Source organism: Oryctolagus cuniculus, chromosome 8 (assembly GCF_964237555.1).
Source record: "Oryctolagus cuniculus chromosome 8, mOryCun1.1, whole genome shotgun sequence".
NCBI classification, from domain to species: Eukaryota; Metazoa; Chordata; class Mammalia; order Lagomorpha; family Leporidae; genus Oryctolagus; species Oryctolagus cuniculus.
In genome coordinates this window covers 64,836,083-64,853,418 of record NC_091439.1, presented here as the reverse complement: position 1 = coordinate 64,853,418, position 17,336 = coordinate 64,836,083, and the positions used below count along the sequence as shown (strand labels likewise).

At 38.2% G+C, this 17,336-nt stretch overlaps 1 protein-coding gene across 2 annotated transcripts in view; it reads right to left on the bottom strand.

Moving 5' to 3' along the window:
- The window catches only part of EMCN (endomucin), a 120,470-nt gene extending 103,410 nt beyond the window's left edge, over positions 1–17,060 (bottom strand). For both annotated transcript variants that reach the window (XR_011378336.1, XM_008267566.4), the window contains exon 1: positions 16,761–17,060. Coding sequence is in view for 1 of the 2 variants with exons in the window: in XM_008267566.4 (XP_008265788.2) it covers positions 16,761–16,830 (70 nt within the window). In the remaining variant the exon portion in view is untranslated. The remainder of the gene's footprint in view (positions 1–16,760) is intronic.
- Positions 17,061–17,336: the final 276 nt, after the last annotated feature.

The following is a 17,336-nucleotide window of genomic DNA, read 5'->3' as shown; positions in this document are numbered from 1 at the left end:
GGGTATAAAACCTAATAATAGTACAAAGGAAGTCGAAAACAAAATATAGAAATATTTATGGAAAATGGGAAGGACAAGTCATTATTTATCAGTATAACATTGTATGTAAATGGACTAAAATCTCCAATTAAAATATATAGACTGGCTGAATGAAATAGAAAGCAAGACCTGCCTACAAGAAACAACCTCACTAACAAAGATATGCACATACTGAAAGTGAAAGGGTGGAAAAATATTTCATGCAAATGGAAACAAAAAATAAGCAGGAGTAACTAATTTCAGACAACACAGACTTTAAAGAAAAAAGTTAAAAGTGACAAAGAAGGGCATTATGTTATGACTAAGGAGTCAACTCAACAGGAAGGTGTGACTATAGTGAATGTATATTCCCCCAGTGCTAGAGTACCCAGTTATTTAAAACAAATGTTAATAACCTAAAGGGAGACATATGCTCCAATGCAATCATAACGGCAGACTTCAACATTTCACCAATAGACAGATCAACTAGGCAAAAAATCAAAGAAACAACAGAGCTAATATACACTACTGACACACCTAACAGCCACAGACTACACATTCTTTTTATTGATGCATGAAACACTGTCTAGGATAGACCATATGCTACTCCAAACAAGCTTCAACAAATTAAAAAAAAATTGAAATTGTACCACATATCTTTTCTGACCACAAGGTAAGGAAGCTAGAAATTAACAACATAAGAAATTCTAGAAAATATAAAAACACATGAAGGCTGAGCAACATGCTCCTGAATGAAGAGTGGGTCATGGAAGAAATCAAAGGGGAGGGGCAATGCTGTGGTGTAGATAGTAAGCTGGCACCCGCAGCACCGGCATTCCATATGGACACCAGTTTGAGTTCCAGATGCTCCACTTCTGATCCAGCTCCCTACCAATGCACCTGGGAAAGCAGGAGAAGAAGGCCCAAGTACTTGGGCACTTGCACTCACATGGAAGACCTTGAAGAACCTCCTGGCTCCTGGCTTAACCAGCAGATGGAAAGTTTCTCTCTCTCTCTCTCTCTCTCTCTCATCTCCTCTCTCCCTCTCCCTCTCCCCCTCTCTCTCTCTCTCTGTAACTCTGCCTTTCAAATAAATGCAATCTTAAAGAGAAGAAGAAATCAAAATGAAATCAAGGGGCCAGCATTGTGGTGTAGTGAGTAAAGCTGCCACCTGCTATGTATGCATCCCACATGGGTGCATTTTCATGTCCCAGGTGTACTGCTTCCAGTCCAGCTTCTTGCTAATAGCCTGGGAAAAACAGTGGAAGACAGTGCAAGTGCTTGAGCTCCTGCACCCATGTGGGAGACCCAGATGAAGCTCCTGGCTCCTGGCTTCAGGTAGGCCCAGCTCTGGCCATTGGGGTCATTTGGCTTCTGCCTGGCTCACAGACTTGGCTATTGGAGCCACTTGTAGAGTGAGCAAGTGGATGAAAGACCTTTCTCTGTGTGTCTCTTTCTTTCTTTGTCTATGACTCTGACTTTCAAATAAATGAATCTCTAAGAAAAGGAAAATCAAAAAATTCCTCAAAACAACTGAAGATGATAAGACAACATATGCAAAAGGAGTGTTGAGGAAAGTGTATAGTCATTAGTGCCTACATCACGAAATTTGGCAGGTATAAAATAGATGGCTCAATAATGCATCTCAAGGACCTAGAGACACAGGAGAAAACCAATCCAGAAATTATTGGAAGTAAAGAATACAAAATGGAGAAGAAATAAACAAGAAATTTAAACAAAAAATACAAAAGGTCAGTGAAATGTAGAGCTGATTTCTTAAAAAAATAAACAAAATTGATCAACCATTGGCCCAAATAACCAAAAAAGGGCGGGGGGAGAAGGTACAAATTAACAAAATCAAAGGTGAAAAAGATGTTACAAATGATGACACTGAAATAAAAAGAATCATTAAGAAATATAACTAGTTTTAATTCAACAAATTGGAAAATGTAAAAGAAAGGCATAGGTGTCTGGACACACACAATTTATCAAAATTGAGGCATGAAGACATAAAAAACCTAAATAAACCAATAACCAAAGCAGAGATTGAATCAGTAATCATTGCAACAAAGAAAAGTACATGAAAGATGGCTTCACAACTGAATTCTACCAAACATTTACAGAAGTTCTAATCCTCCTTCTTTTTTTCCATAGAAAACTTTTATACAAACTTCATGCATTTCATAGATACAACTTTAGAAACATAGTGATTCTTCCCACCATACTTGCCCTCCCACCCACACTCCCACCTTATTCCTTTTCCCTCTCCTATTCCCATCATTTTAACTAAGATATAGAACTTAAACATATACAATTTTATACATATACAACTAACTATGCATATAAGTTTAACTCTATACTAAGTACAGAGTTCTACAAATAATATTTAAAAAACTGTTCCTCAAAAGCCAGGACAGGCACTGTCCAAAGTCATTGCATCTCAAAGTGTCCTTCCACTTCTATAGATTATCTTTCCGGTACTCCATTAGTTACCACAGATCAGGGAGAACATATGGTATTTGTCATTTTGGGACTGGCTTATTTCATTAAGTATGATAGTTTCCAGCTTCAACCATTTTGTTGCAAACGACAAGATTTCATTACTTTTAACACTGTACAGTATTCCATCGTGTACATATCCCATAATTCATTTATCCAGTCTTCATTTGACAGACATTTGGGTTGATTCCATATCTTAGCTATTGTCAATTGAGCTGAAATAAACATGCGAGTACAGATAACTCTTTCATATGCTGATTTTATCTCCCTTGGGTAAATACCTAGGAGTGGGATGGCTGGGTCCTATGTAAGGTCTATATTCAGATTTCTGAGGTGTCTCCATACTGTCTTCCACAGTGGCTATACCAGTTTACATTCCAACCAACAGTAGATCAGGGTACATTTTCCCTCACATCTTCACCAGCATTTATTGTTTGCTGATTTCTATATGAAAGCCATTCTAACAGGGATGAGGTGAAACCTCATTGTGGTTTTGATTTGCATTCACTTGATGGCTAGTGATCCTGAGAATTTTTTTATGTCTGTTGTTGATTTGGATTTCCTCTTTTGAAAACTGCCTGTTTAAGTCCTTTATCCATTTTTTTAAAGATTTTATTTATTTGAGAGGTAGAGTTACAGACAGTGAGTGGAAGAGACAAAGAGAAAAGTCTTCCATCTACAGGTTCACTCTCCAAATGGTCATAATGGCCAGAGCTGTGACAATCTGAAGTCAGGAGCCAGGAGTTTCTTCTGGGTCTCCTACAAGGGTGCAAGGGCCCAAGGACTTGGGCCATCTTCTGCTGCTTTCCCAGGCCAGAGAAGAGAGCTGGATCGCAAGAGGAGCAGTCGGAACTAGAACAGGCACCCATGTGGGATGCCAGTGCTGCAGGCAGAGGATTAACCTACTCTGCCACAGCACAGCCCCTTGCCCATTTCTTTTTTATTTATCACATGTAATATTTATTTATTTTTTGCTTTCAAACTTTTATTTAATGAATATAAATTTCCAAAGTACAGAATATTGATTACAATGGCTTCCCCCCCATAACATCCCTCCCACCAGCAACCCTCCCCTTTCCCACTCCCTCTCCCATTCCATTCACATCAAGATTCATTTTCGTTTCTCTTTATATACAGAAGATCAGTTTAGCATACATTAAGTAAAGATTTCAACAGTTTGCTCCCACACAGAAACATAAAGTGAAAAATACTGTTTGAGTACTAGTTATAGCATTAAATCACAATGTACAGCACACTAAAGACAAAGATCCTACATGAGGAGTAAGTGCACAGTGACTCCTGTTGTTGACTTAACAAATTGACACTCTTGTTTATGGCCTCAGTAATCACCCTAGGCTCTTGTCATGAGCTGCCAAGGCTATGGAAGCCCCCTGAGTTCACTGACTCTGTTTGTTTTGTTGTTGTTGAGTTTCTTGAGCTCTTTATAGATTCTGGATAGTAATCCTTTATAAATTACATAGATTGCAAATTTCTGCCATTCTGTTAGTCGCCTCTTTGCTTTGTTGAGTGTTTCTTTTGCAGTGCAGAGGCTTCTCAGCTTGATGTAATTCCATTTGTCAATTTTGTCTTTGATTACCTGTTCCTTTGGGGTCTTTTGCAAGAACACTTTGCCTATGCCAATGTATTCCAGGATTTCCCCAATGTTCTCTATTAGTTTGATTGTATAAGGTTGTAGATTTAGGTTTTTGATTCATTTTCAATGGGTTTTTGTGGAATGTGTTTGTTTCATACTTCTGCATGTGGAGACACAATCTTCCCAGCACCATTTGTTGAAGAGATTGCTTTAGCTATTCAGGATATCTTGGATTGCCGTATGAATTTTAGCATCATGTTTTCTATATCTGAGAAGAACGCCCTTGGTATTTTGATTGGTATCACATTGAATCTATAAATTACTTTTGGTAGTATGGACATTTTGTTGATATTGATTCTTCCAATACAAGAACATGTAAGATTTTCACATTCTTTTATGTCTTCTTCTGTTTCTTTCTTTAACGTTTTGTAATTCTAATTGTAGAGATCTTTGATGTTAAATTTATTCCAAGGTATTTGATATTTTTGTAGCTATTGTGAATGGGATTGATCTTAGAAGTTCTTTCTCAGCCATGGAGTTTTCTGTGTATACAAAGGCTGTTGATTTTTGTGTGTTGATTTTATATCATGCCACATTACCAAATTCTTCTATGAGTTCCAATGGTCTATTAGTGGAGTTTTTTGTATCCCCTATATATAGAATCATGTCATCTGCAAATATGGATAGTTTGACTTCAACCTTCCCAATTTATATCCCCTTTATTTCTTTTTCTTGCCTAATGTCTCTGGCTAAAACTTCCAGGACCATAATGAATAGCAATGGTGAGAGTGGGCATCATTGTCTGGTTCCAGATCTTAGTGGGAATGCTTCCAACTATTCTTCATTCAATAGGATTCTGGTCATGGGTTTGTCAAAAATCACTTTGATTGTGTTGGGGAATGTTTTTTCTATACCCAATTTGCTTAACGTTTTTATCATGAAAGAATATTCTATTTTATCAAATCCTTTCTATGCATCTATTGAGATGACCGCATGGTTTTTTTCTTCAATTTGTTAATATGATGCATCACATTGATTTTAGGATGTTTAACCATCCTTGCATACCAGGAGTAAATCTCATTTAGCCTAATAATAATCTTTAATAATCTTTCTGATGTGTTTTTTGAAATTGATTGGCTAGTATTTTGTTGAGGATTTTTTGCACCTAAGTTAATCAGGGAAATCGGTCTGTAGTTCTCTTCCTCAGTTGCGTCTTTTTTCATGTTTAGGAATTAAGGTGATGCTGACTTCATAGAAGGATTTTGGGAGAATTCTCTCCCTTTCAACTGTTCTGAATAGATTGAGGAAAATTTGATTTAGCTATTTTTTAAATGTTTGGTGGAATTCAGCAGTGAAGCCATCTGGTCCCAGGCTTTTCTTTGTTGGGGCGGTCTTTATTACTGATTCAGTTTCTGTCTTGGTTACTTGTCTGTTTAGGTATTCTATGTCTTCATGGCTCAATTTAGGTAGGTTATATGTGTTCAGGAATCTATCCATTTCTTTTATGTTTCCCAGTTTGTTGGCATACAGCTTGTTGTGGTAATTTCTGATGATTCTTTTTATTTTGGTTGTGATTGTTGTTACATTTCCTTTTCCATCTCTAATTTTATTGATTTGGGTCTTCTCTCTCTTTTTTTTCCTTTTTTGGTTAGTTGAGCGAATGGTGTGTCAATTTTGTTTTGTTTTGTTTTTGTTTTGTTTTGTTTTGTTTTGTTTTTTAAAAAAAATCAGCTCGTCATTTTGGTGATTTTTTGTGTTGTTTTTGGTTTCAATTTTTGTTGACTTCTTCTCTAATTTTAATTATTTGTTTTCTCCTATTAGTTTTGGGTTTCGTTTACTGTTTTTTATAGGTTCCTGAGATTCATTGATAGTTCATTTATTTGATGCCTTTCCAGTTTCTTGATGTAGGCACTAATTTCTATGAAATTTCCTCTCAACACCACTTTTGCTATATCTCATAAGTTTTGATATGTTGTATTATCTTGATTCATTTCCATTATCTTTTGATTTCTTATATGATCCACTGTTCATTCAGAAGAATGTTGTTCAATTTCCATGTGTTTGTGTAGGTTCTAGAGATTCTTAAGTTGCTGAATTCTAGTTTCATTCTATTGTGGTCAGAAAAGATACATGGTATGATTTTGATTGTTTTTTATTCGCTGAGACTTGCTTTGTGGCCTAGCATGTGGTCTGTCCAAAAGAAAATTCCATGCACTGGTGAAAAAAATGTGTATTCTGCATCTGTAGGATGAAAAGTTTTTTAGATATCCATTATGTCCATTTGGTCTGTAGTGTTAATTGAGTCTGTGTACCCTGAATAATTAAAACAATCCACTTGAGAAATGGCAAAGGGCATGAACAGACATGCTTCAAAGAATGAAATATGAATTGCCAAGGGATACATGAAAAGATGCTCAGAGTCAATGGCCATCAGGGAATTCCAAATCAAAACCACTATGAGATTTCACCTCACCACCATTAGAATGGCTATCATCAAACATTCAAAAGATAATAATTTCTGGCAAGAATGTGGAGAAAAAGGTACCTTAATTCACTGCTGATGGGAATCTAGACTAGTACAAACATTTAGGAAAAAAGTATGGAGATCCCTCAGAAATCTTAAAATAGACCTACCATATGACCCAGTCAACCAACTGCCAGGAATTTACCCAAAGGAAATGAATTCAGTATATGAAAGAGTTATTTGTATTCCCTTGTTTATAGCAGCTCAGTTTACAATGGCTAAGATATGGAATCAATGGAGATGTCCATCAACTGATGACTGCTAAAGAAATTGTGGTATATATACACAAAAGAATACTACTCATCCATAAAGAAGAATGAAATCCTGTCTTTTGCAATAAAATGAATGCAACTGGAGACTGCCATGCTTAGCGAAATAAACTAGTTCTAAAAAGGCAAATATCATATATTTGAAAGTTAATTTAGAATAAAAAATATATAAGAATGAAACTGTGATGATACAATTTGATTATTGTTTATAGCTCTTGTCTATCTTGTGGAATGGTGGTCTTTCCAGGTTTTACTTGTTGAATATATGGTTAGTGGTGCATTAAGCCAGTGATTACAAACTAATGAAATTATGTTATTACAAAAATTCAAGGGAAAACAAAGAAAGAAAGGAAGGATGGGGGATGCATGGAAGGTAGGAGGGAGTGAGGTATGATTGTCTACTTAGAATTATATCTATGAAATACATGAAATCTGTTCTCTTTACAATAATAAATATTAATAATAAATAGTTTCAATAATAATAATACTTTATCAGGAACTTATGAGCTACATACAGCATATCAAAAATGATTTTTCATTGTCATGTAACACTAGTGCTACAAGGGATCCCCAAAATTTATGATAAATGCATACTATGAAAAAATAGCATGGATTTCAACAATAGTTGCTCCAAAATAAACTTTTCTCTTTATTTTTTTAAGATTTATTTTAATTATTTGGAAGACAAAATTACAGAGAGAGGCAGAGACAGAAAGAGAGGTCTTCCACCAGCTGGTTCATTCCCCAATAGACCACAACAGCCGGAGCTGCACCGATTCAAAGCCAGGAGCCAGGAACTTCTTCTGGGTCTCCCACGTGGGTGTGTAGGGGCCCAAGTCCTTGGGCCATTTTTTACTACTTTCCCAGGCCATAGCAGAGAGCTGGATTGGAAAAGGAGCAGCCGGGACTAGAATTGGCTCCTACATGGGATGCCAGTGTTCAAGGCCAGGGCTTTAACCCGCTGTGCCAGCTCCATCTTTTTTTGTTTGTTTGTTTTTTAAGACAAAGAAAGTTTCTGGCAAGCGAATAGGCAATGTGGGACAATCTACTCGTACTGTCCTTGAATGTGGTAAAGCAGAGTCCAAGAGACCTGATTGAATCCCAGTTCAGCTGCCTTCTGTCTGGGTCATCTTTAAAAAGTGCCTTTTTAAATTTTAAATTTCATTTATTTATTTGAAATGTAGCATGACAGAGAGAGTGAAACACACACACACACACACATACACACACGTTCATGAGGGGAGAAAGAGAGGGAGATGGAACTATCTTCTTTCCATTGGTTTACTCTCCTCTGTCTGCAACAGCTAAGGCTGGGCCAGCCCAAGTTAAGAGCCAAGAACTCCATCAGGGTCATCCATGTGGGTGGGTGGCAGGAATCCAAGTACTGGCCATTGTCTGCTGCATCCCAGGTGCATTTCCAGGAAGCTGAATGCAAAGGAGAAGTGGGACTCCATCCCATCTACTCTGATGTGCAATTCAGGCATCCTAAGCAGTGCCTTAACCTCTTTCATCACAATGCCTGCCCCTAAGCTGAATTTTTAATTCCAATTTTCCAGGAATTTTCTGAAGTACTTTCATGTGTTAATAACAACAACAACAACAAAAACAATGTTCTCTTTATTTTAGCCTCAAAAGAGTTTAGGTTAAGAAATCTAGGCTAAGAAATATTTAGTGTTTTGGTCAAATTCAGCAGAAAACAGACTGAAACTTACTTTTCACATTAAGGCCATGTTTACTTCTGCTGAGATGCTCACCCTCTCAGAATGAGTAATGCTTAGTATTTTATAACAATATTGGAGGATACTGACTTCCTGCAGACTGAAAGATTAGAATTGTTATTAAATATAAACATTACTTTGCTTATGAAATTGAGCGATCAGTGCACACATAAATTAAATAATTTACAAATCTGAAAGGCATTCACGAGAATACACTTGTTGGCATATATCAACTTGTGTCTTTATACACTGTGATTGAAAGCATAACTTGACAATCCTTTCTAGTATCCTGCATCAATCCTGTTGTGAAAATTATCACTTAATTATTTTTCAGTTTGTGACAATTAATATTATTATTTAAATATTTGCTGAATCTGGATTTGATTCATCCTGGAAATAAAGTAATTTATCTAAGGGATGAGGTATTACAAACTATAGGGTTCTGAGTTCCAAAAATCAGCAGAATTTATGGTTTGCCATTTAAGACATGCTGTACACCACATCATGTGCTTATCTGTATTACCTCACACGATACTCCAATATCCCTGTAAGATAAAGACTATTTGCATCCCCATTCATAGCTGAGGAAGCTGAAATTTAAGTAACTTATTTAAGTTCATACAGCTAGTAAGTGACAAAGCTGAAATTTGAATCCAGACAGTCCGGCTCTAGAAATATTACAAATGTGACAGTAAATGATTAATTCAGTAATGTTTACTTCCTTTTAGTTTTTTTTCACTTTCTATTCTAAGTATCGTGTTAACATCACTGATATTTAAAGCCAGTTCCTTTTTTTTTTTTCAATCAACCTCATGATGGGTAGGTAGGCAAGTGACTGTACCTCCTTTCAACCGATCCCCTAAGAATTGACTGAATGCAAGATGCTAAGAAATTATTATTGCTAGGTGGAAACTTCTTGTCCTCAGTGGTCAATTTAGAGGTGATGAAGGTGCTATGAGAGGCAGCAGTGATTTCTAAATTTCTCGTCATAGGCCTTTATCCTTACTCCTTCTGATCAGAAAACTCAATTTGCTGAAGTCTCACTACTTTGGAACATAGCAAACTACAGAGAAAAGGTTTTTTTTTTTTAAATTATTTATTTAAAGTGAAAGTTACAGAGAGAGAGAAAGAGAGAGAGATCTTCCATCACTCCCCATATGACCACAGTGACTAACACTGAATCAAGCCAAAGCCAGGAGCTGGAAGCTTCATCCAGGTCTCTGATGTGGCAGGGGCCCAAGCACTTGGGCCATCTTCCACTGCCTTTCCCATGCCATTAGCTGAGAGCTGCATTGGAAGTGGAGCAGCTGGGACAGGAACCAGCATCCATATGGGTTTCTGGCATTGCAGTGGCTTTATCTGCCAGCCCCTCAGGGAAAGTTTTGAAGAGCAACAACCCTAGGTTTCATTTTAAGTCATGCAACCCTAGCATAACACTATTTCCAGTCTGTTACCTAATCAATAGGTATTGATAAGGCTGGCTCTGAAGTGTCATCATGGAAGTAGTGTAATTAAAGTGCTCGCTACACTAGAGAGAAGATAGTAGTAGATGTTATAAGAACACTTCTTAGGATTATCTCGAACCACACTCAATATGATCTCCATCCTCTGGTCTTTGATGTAATTAACACAGATTTCAGACAGAATATGACTGATTAAACCAATAAAAAGCAATTCATACTTAAGATGAACACTACAAGAATAAAGTCAATGTCATCAACATTTTTGACTATTAACCTCATAGTATAATTTATTACTGATACTGAACCTATGTACAGGCAAATTAGAATAAGCCTCGCTTAGAAATTGTTTGGTATATCCAACAAAGCTTGATCAAAGTTTTTTTTTCAGTGTTATAAGTAAAAAAGAAAAAGAGTGGTGCATATTACATAGAGTGTCAGGGAAACTGTAACCAATCTACCTGGATGTACACTTTAATGCAACTCAAAACGTTTCCACCAAGAACAGTGAAAAAGTTCTGAATGTCCCCAGAAAGCAGAGCCCAAGAAGAATTGTGGGCAGACAGTTTATGAAGAGAAGTGTACTTAAGGAAAGTAGAGGACTGAAAGTGAAATTAAGGCAGGAACCAAAGAGACAAGCATTTCTTCTCTGATCCTATTTCCTCCCCACAGGTGCTAGTGTTCTGGTATTTCTAGCTCATGCCTCTGACAGGGCCAGGCCAGGGTCTGAACCACACCTTGGTGTTATAGTAACACTATACAGAAAACAAGATATGTGCATTCAAGTGAGGTAATTTGCTGGCTGACACAGCAATGGCTAAAGTAATCACAGCCAGACAGATAGGGAAGAGTCAACAGGTGTCCAGTCCTCTCATTTGTTGATTTCTTGTATTTAGAGACCAGATGTGATGATCTTATGGTGGAACAAAATTTGGCAAACTTAAAAGTAGTCCTTCTAGATGTAATTGACATCATTTTCCCCCTGGCTAATGTTGTTTTTTAATTTTAAAATTTATTCATTTAAAAGGCAGAGAGAGAGGGAGAGACAGGCAGACAGGGATCTTCCAAACAGTGGTTCACTCCCCCAGGAGCCTATAGCAAATGGGGCTAAGCCAAGCCAAAGCCAGGAGCCAGGAACCCAATCCTGGTCTCCCACTTGGGTAGGGACTCAATGACTTGGGCCATCATCTGCCACCTCCTAGGGTGCACGTAAACAAAAAGCTGGAATCTGGCCCAGGGCCAAAGTACTCTTACTGTGTGCAACAGTACAAAAACTATCTTGTTTGCTGAGAGAGTTCCTTCTAATACCCAACAGGTAATAGAAACCAATGGCCTACAAGGATTCAGCAGCCGGGAAGAAGACACTACCCAGCACAGAACATCACTTCTAGCATAATACTATTTCAACAGCCAATGTTTTCTCAATGTTCATCTCCAATTGTTCTTAAAGATGAAAAGTTGGAAAGTGGTTAGTAAGGCAACGAATACATGTGATATGGATTAGATAATTACTCACAAGTTAAACCATTTACCTGAAGCTTGAAAAGTAACTTCTATTAATGACAAGGAAAGGAAGGATAAGTGATCTGGTAAACCAAAGGCTGTCTGAAACCCCAAATGTTCATCATTTCGTCCTCAACTTTTATCAGTAATGAAAATCTGCAAGACAGAATTTCCAGAGACATTGCTTCTGAGAGTTGTTATGAATTCCCTGAAAATGGGAATTACAGAATGGTCATTTCTATTTTTAAGAAGGGGCCATTAAACAAGAGTAGTGAAGAAAGAATACTCAAGAAATGGTTTGGGAACTAAATACTTTTTTCCATTGGTTTTGTCCTATGTTTGTTTACCCTTCCTATAATAAATCACTCATTTCAAGTCAGACATGTTGAGGTGGACTAAGCAGAATAGAATTTCTAAGCAAAACATTCAGCCCTGAAACAACTCATAATACCTAAAGACTCATGAAGTAATAATTTGCAATATTCATTTAACTTTCTTCTAACTTCTCTTTTTGTGAACTTTGCTTTGAAAAGCAATCCGCTTTGTATTTCTGAGAGTTGGCTGAGAATAAAGTATTATCTTAGACATTTCTACCAAAAAGGAGAAGCAGAATCAATTTCATTTAGACACCCTTCTTCCCGATAATTATACTTACAACAATTTCTTCTTCTAAATTACTGTTACATGGAACTATGTTGTCCACCTACAATTAATAACTTTTCTTCTGTTAAAATTTTAGAACTGGATGCCATTGATATGAAGCCCTTTTGTCTGTATTTTGTGATCTTTTTCATAGCCTGGACTCAAAAGAATCTACTTAACTCTACCTTAAGTTCCGTGATTCATACCTGTCATTTTCCAAAGCACGAGATAGTAAGTAGATAAGTGATTGTCATAGAAAAAAATTAAAGAATTAAAAAAATGAAGCAACTATTTCATTCATGTCTACATTCATTCATATAATTATGATCTAATGAGTTTGCAGCTGTAACTATACAAGAAAACATTTAATTATGGTTTCGACTTTCAAGGAATTTGTAGACTGCTAGAAGAGAGAAGGCTTTCACATAAATAACCATGACACAATTGGAAAATAAGTACCATAAGGGAATTAGACATGAGCACATTCAGAAGGGGAAGAAATGGTTTCTCTATGTTATTCATGTTGCAATGGGCAGGGCTAAGAAGTCCTTGAATTTAGAACTGAAGGACACTTGCCCTTCACATCACCTTTGGCTCCATGCTCTGACTACACATCAGACGTCTATAATTTGCCAATGGCGATTTCTTCTCAGTGTCTTAGCAGTAGTTCGAAATCACCATCTCCAAAAAGGTGCATTTCTCTTCCTAAATCATTTCTCTTCCAATCTTTCCCAACCAGCACTCCCAGCTATTTTCCTATTTTCAGCATTCAAATAACACTATGCTACCCTGAAGTTACCTTCTCCCCCATTGCCAGTATAAACAATAAATCAAATCACACTTCTTCTTGTCCCTTAATGCTCTGCCCAGATCCTCCTTGCTATTTTATTTACAGATTCTCAGACTTGCAATGACATTTGAACTAGTTTCTTTAACTTCTATCTCTCTTGATTCCAACAGTCTAATTTACATTCTGCTGGAAGATTCGTCTTCAGATTTATAGCCCCAACCCAATCATATAATGGCCATACTCACACACATTTACAGGTCCTACACTAATGAACAGATGAGTCAATATTTCTCTTCTCGATATCCCATAGCTCCCAATGCTATATTTCTAATCTTATTTCCCAGTACTTAACTATGATCACTTTGTGGTCTCTTTACATTTCTAGAGTAAATTATGCTGGTGTTTCAGTGTTCCTACTCAGAAAATTTCACCCATTTGGAACCTCCTTATTTTAAAGCTTCAAGGCTTATTCTAATTTCCATTTTTATATGAAGTCTTTTCTGATCTCTCTATACCCCAAAACAAGCTAATTACAAACTCTCCATGACATTCTTTGTCTCTTGAAGACTGTAATATAAGCAAATGTACAATGACTTGGTCTATCCTCCTCCTTCTCCCACTTTAGGGCAAGGGCTGAGTCTCACTGATATCTGTAAGCTCGTGGCATTTAGAATGCTGTCTGCTTTAGTGTGTTCAATCGATTTATGTTCCCTGAAATTGAATGTTTACTCATCAACAAATGAATTTCTCCAAGCAATTACATGTTTCCTCAGATACAAATAGAGTGGTGTCAGTTCTTGCCTACCCAAAACACTTTAATCATTCCTAAATTAATGTAAGTTTCAAGGAGAAAATGATATTTCAACAGTAAATATTGTTTCCAGAGGCATCTTTTTCTTGGAATCCTCCCTTATTTAACTTCTCTTAGTCCTGTCAGTCAAAGGCTCATTCATCTAGACTTAAGAGACCATGGGACTGAACAGCCACTGTTGAGATGGGTTCAGTTTTAAATACAGTTTAGAAAACCTTAGGAAACAATGAAGTTTTCCTTTCAGGAAACCTATCTTTCAATGGAACATCTTTCTAAATTGGAGATTGGAAAACATCATAGCAGCAGCACAGCCATGGACAAAGATTCCGTTGATTATCACAAAGAACACGAATGAATACATTGTATTTATTTAAATATGAGACTGGCTAAAATGTCAAAAAGAAAAAGAAAAGGAGCTATTTCCTCCAGAAGATCATTATTTGCAAATAAATGATCCTGCATGAAAGTATGGCTCTGTTTGACAACTTGTGAATTGAAAGGAGATGGACTGTCTCCTTCCTACCCCCAATAGTCAACTCTGCTGATGAAATGTGTAATCGTTCTAAGTTTGGGGAAATCAATGCGTTTCTGGTACAGAGGATTAAGGAAAGAATGTACTCAATCAGCTGAGGAAATGTTTCATTTCCTTTGCCTGATCTGCAAAGGAAAACATGAAGCAGGCAGAGCCAGGTGCAACAAAATCGCACACACGGGTGGGAAAATCTCCTCCAGTTCCTTTTAGGCACTACTCCCACGGCCAGATTATGCCCCTGAGCTCTAACTTCCTTTTCTAATATAAATGGGGTCCTTCTTGCAGTTGTTGTTTCCTTAGAGATACTGTCTCTACCTTGACAAGCAGACTTGTTGGCAGAGGCCGAAGGAGACAGGCATTATTAACCATTGTCTCTGCCCCAAAGGGAAATTATCTTTCATGAGTTAACAGTGCGTTAGAAAGACTGCGCCATTGACAGAGAGATTTGGCTCATTACTGGTGAGGTAAAAGAAGTTGCATTTCCCCCTAATGACCGGAGCAGAAACACCTTCCAGGCATCTCTGGGTTTTCCCTCACATTCACTTCCTCCTTATGGCTACATTTTGCTCCCACTTCTATCGATCCTATTCCACTTTGCTTTCAGAGGGAGGAGAAATCCATGGAGAGGCAGGCATTCCAGCATAGCAGGGCACTCGCTGATGTCTGCAGGCCTGAAATGGCGAGCAGCCTAACACAGACTCTCCGCACCTCTGTGATCCGGTCATGTGCTTGTGACCAGTGTTTTTCATAGCACTGGGGTCCTATCCATCCTTCCCATGCACACTGAAGACTTACGCATATGTTAGTTTATTATTTCTGTGGCACCTTCTAAATATCCTTTATTTTTACAAGTCAAAGGCTTAGTAATTCTCCAAGATGCATGGCAAGTAAGCAAGCATATGTGATTTTTGAAGTGTTCTGGAAATTGCCCCAAATTTATATACATACTTGATGAAATAACTGAAAAAAATGTTGCTCAAAAGGATTGTGATTTTTTTAAAAATATTATTGCTGTAAATTAGGATTTTGTAGCCAGCAAACTTCTGAAAAGAATACAAGCAGAGGCCAGCACTGTGGCATACTTAGGCTAAGCCTCTGCCTGCAGTGCTGGCATGCCACATGGGCGCTGGTTCGTGTCCTGATTGCTCTTCCTCAGAGCCAGCTCTCTGCTATGGCCTGCGAAAGCAGTAGAAGATGGCCCAAGTCCTTGGGCCCCTGCACCCTTGTAGGAGACCCAGAAGAAGCTCCTGGCTTCAGATTGGCCCAGCTCTGGCCATTGGGGCCATTTGGGGAGTGAACCAGCAGATGGAAGACCTTTCTCTCTGTCTCTCCCTCTCACTGTCTGTAACTCTACCTCTCAAATAAATAAATAAAATCTTAAAAAAAAGCAAAGCAAAATTAGAACTTGGTCTTGTCCCCTAGTCCCCACACGCCCAGGGCTCATCAGAGTCAGATTGAATCTTTCCCAACTATGTTCTTCTGTGGTATTTTGTACTTTGGTTTTTGTCTTTTATTACAATCATGTATTAATTTTCCCCAATGCTCCATTTACCACCGTGTGGCAGGACAGTGTGTTACTCACTTTTATATTCCTTGCACTGACAAGACAGAGGAGAAGCCTAGCAACTATTATAAAATTTAACTGCTTACTTTGCAACACTCAAGAAGGATCAAAAGTCAAATGTGACCACTTTCTGTAACTGGTTATTCACATGGTATGGGTTCATATATGCATGTATTCATCCTGAGTTCTTAACCTGCAGTCAGGGTAGAGTTTTTATACCTGTAAAATCCCAAAATGCAGTGCAAACTCTTTTGTGGATATGCTTAGTTGCATGCATATATCGACAGCAAAAGTCTATAAACTGTATCCAAGTGACTCTCCCTCTGCTCAGCCCACTCTCTCAAGATGTTAAGTTTCACTCCCTTAAAGCAGCTTCAGCTTCAGGCTAAAGCCAACAGAGCTGGGCAATAGCCGGGACAAGTCCAGGCTAGCATGTGCTGTGCAGTATTGCTAACTAAAGCCTTTCACTCATCCTCAAGCATGAAAATCTTTGTGCACTTACATCTGAAAAGAAAAAGTGTCTGAGAAACGGTGTATTTTTCATTAGCCTTCTAGTCTCCAGATTTTTATGCGTTAAAAAAGTCCTGTATATCCCCAGTACCCTTATAACTGCACCCAACGCACTTCGCAGCCAGGGCAGCCGCCAGCATTTCCCCCTCAGTGAAAGCAAACATCCACCCCGTGAAGCCCCGCCGCGACATCCACAGCGTGACCTCAGAGCAACCGACTTGCCACACGAAAAGTTTCTAGAAAGTCCCTGAAAGTAAACAGGCCGAAAGACCCCTGCTAGTGATTTCTCATGCATGCTACTAGACGAGTAAGACAGACTTTGGTACCTGTGTTGTCTTGCCCGCCGCCAAGACTGGACAGAAGTAGAACAAGCACCGTCCCTTGAAGCAGTGCCATGCCGCCTGCGGACCGTCCTAGCTGCTTCTGCCTCCAGAGGCGAGCAGGCACGACTCCCTCCCAGCCTGGCAGGGCCTTCTTAGCAGATGGAAAAGGTGTGTTGAATGCGAGCCGTCACTGCCCATTCCTACTTATTTTGGGGGCTCTGATAAAGAACGGGAGGAAATACACACACTCCCTTTGGGAGTTCAGCAGAGAGGAGATTTATTGTTTCAGTCCCTTACAGGAACTCTTTTTTTTTTCCTCTCTCTTCCTTTGGCAGCCACTTGTGTTTTTGTTACTACATTATTTTGTTCTTCTTCAACAAAAAGGTCAGGACGGGTTTTGAACAGAAACAGATCCTTCTTGAGAATGGATACAGAGGCTTCTAGCTTCTGTTGTGAAAGTGTGTTTTGGAGTGGCTACCCAGGGGTCTCATTAAGTAGCTGCCGGGTGTGGGGGAAGAGGCTGCCACTGTCTGAAAGTTAAATTTTAGAGCACTATATACGTGAGATCAACTTCCTTCT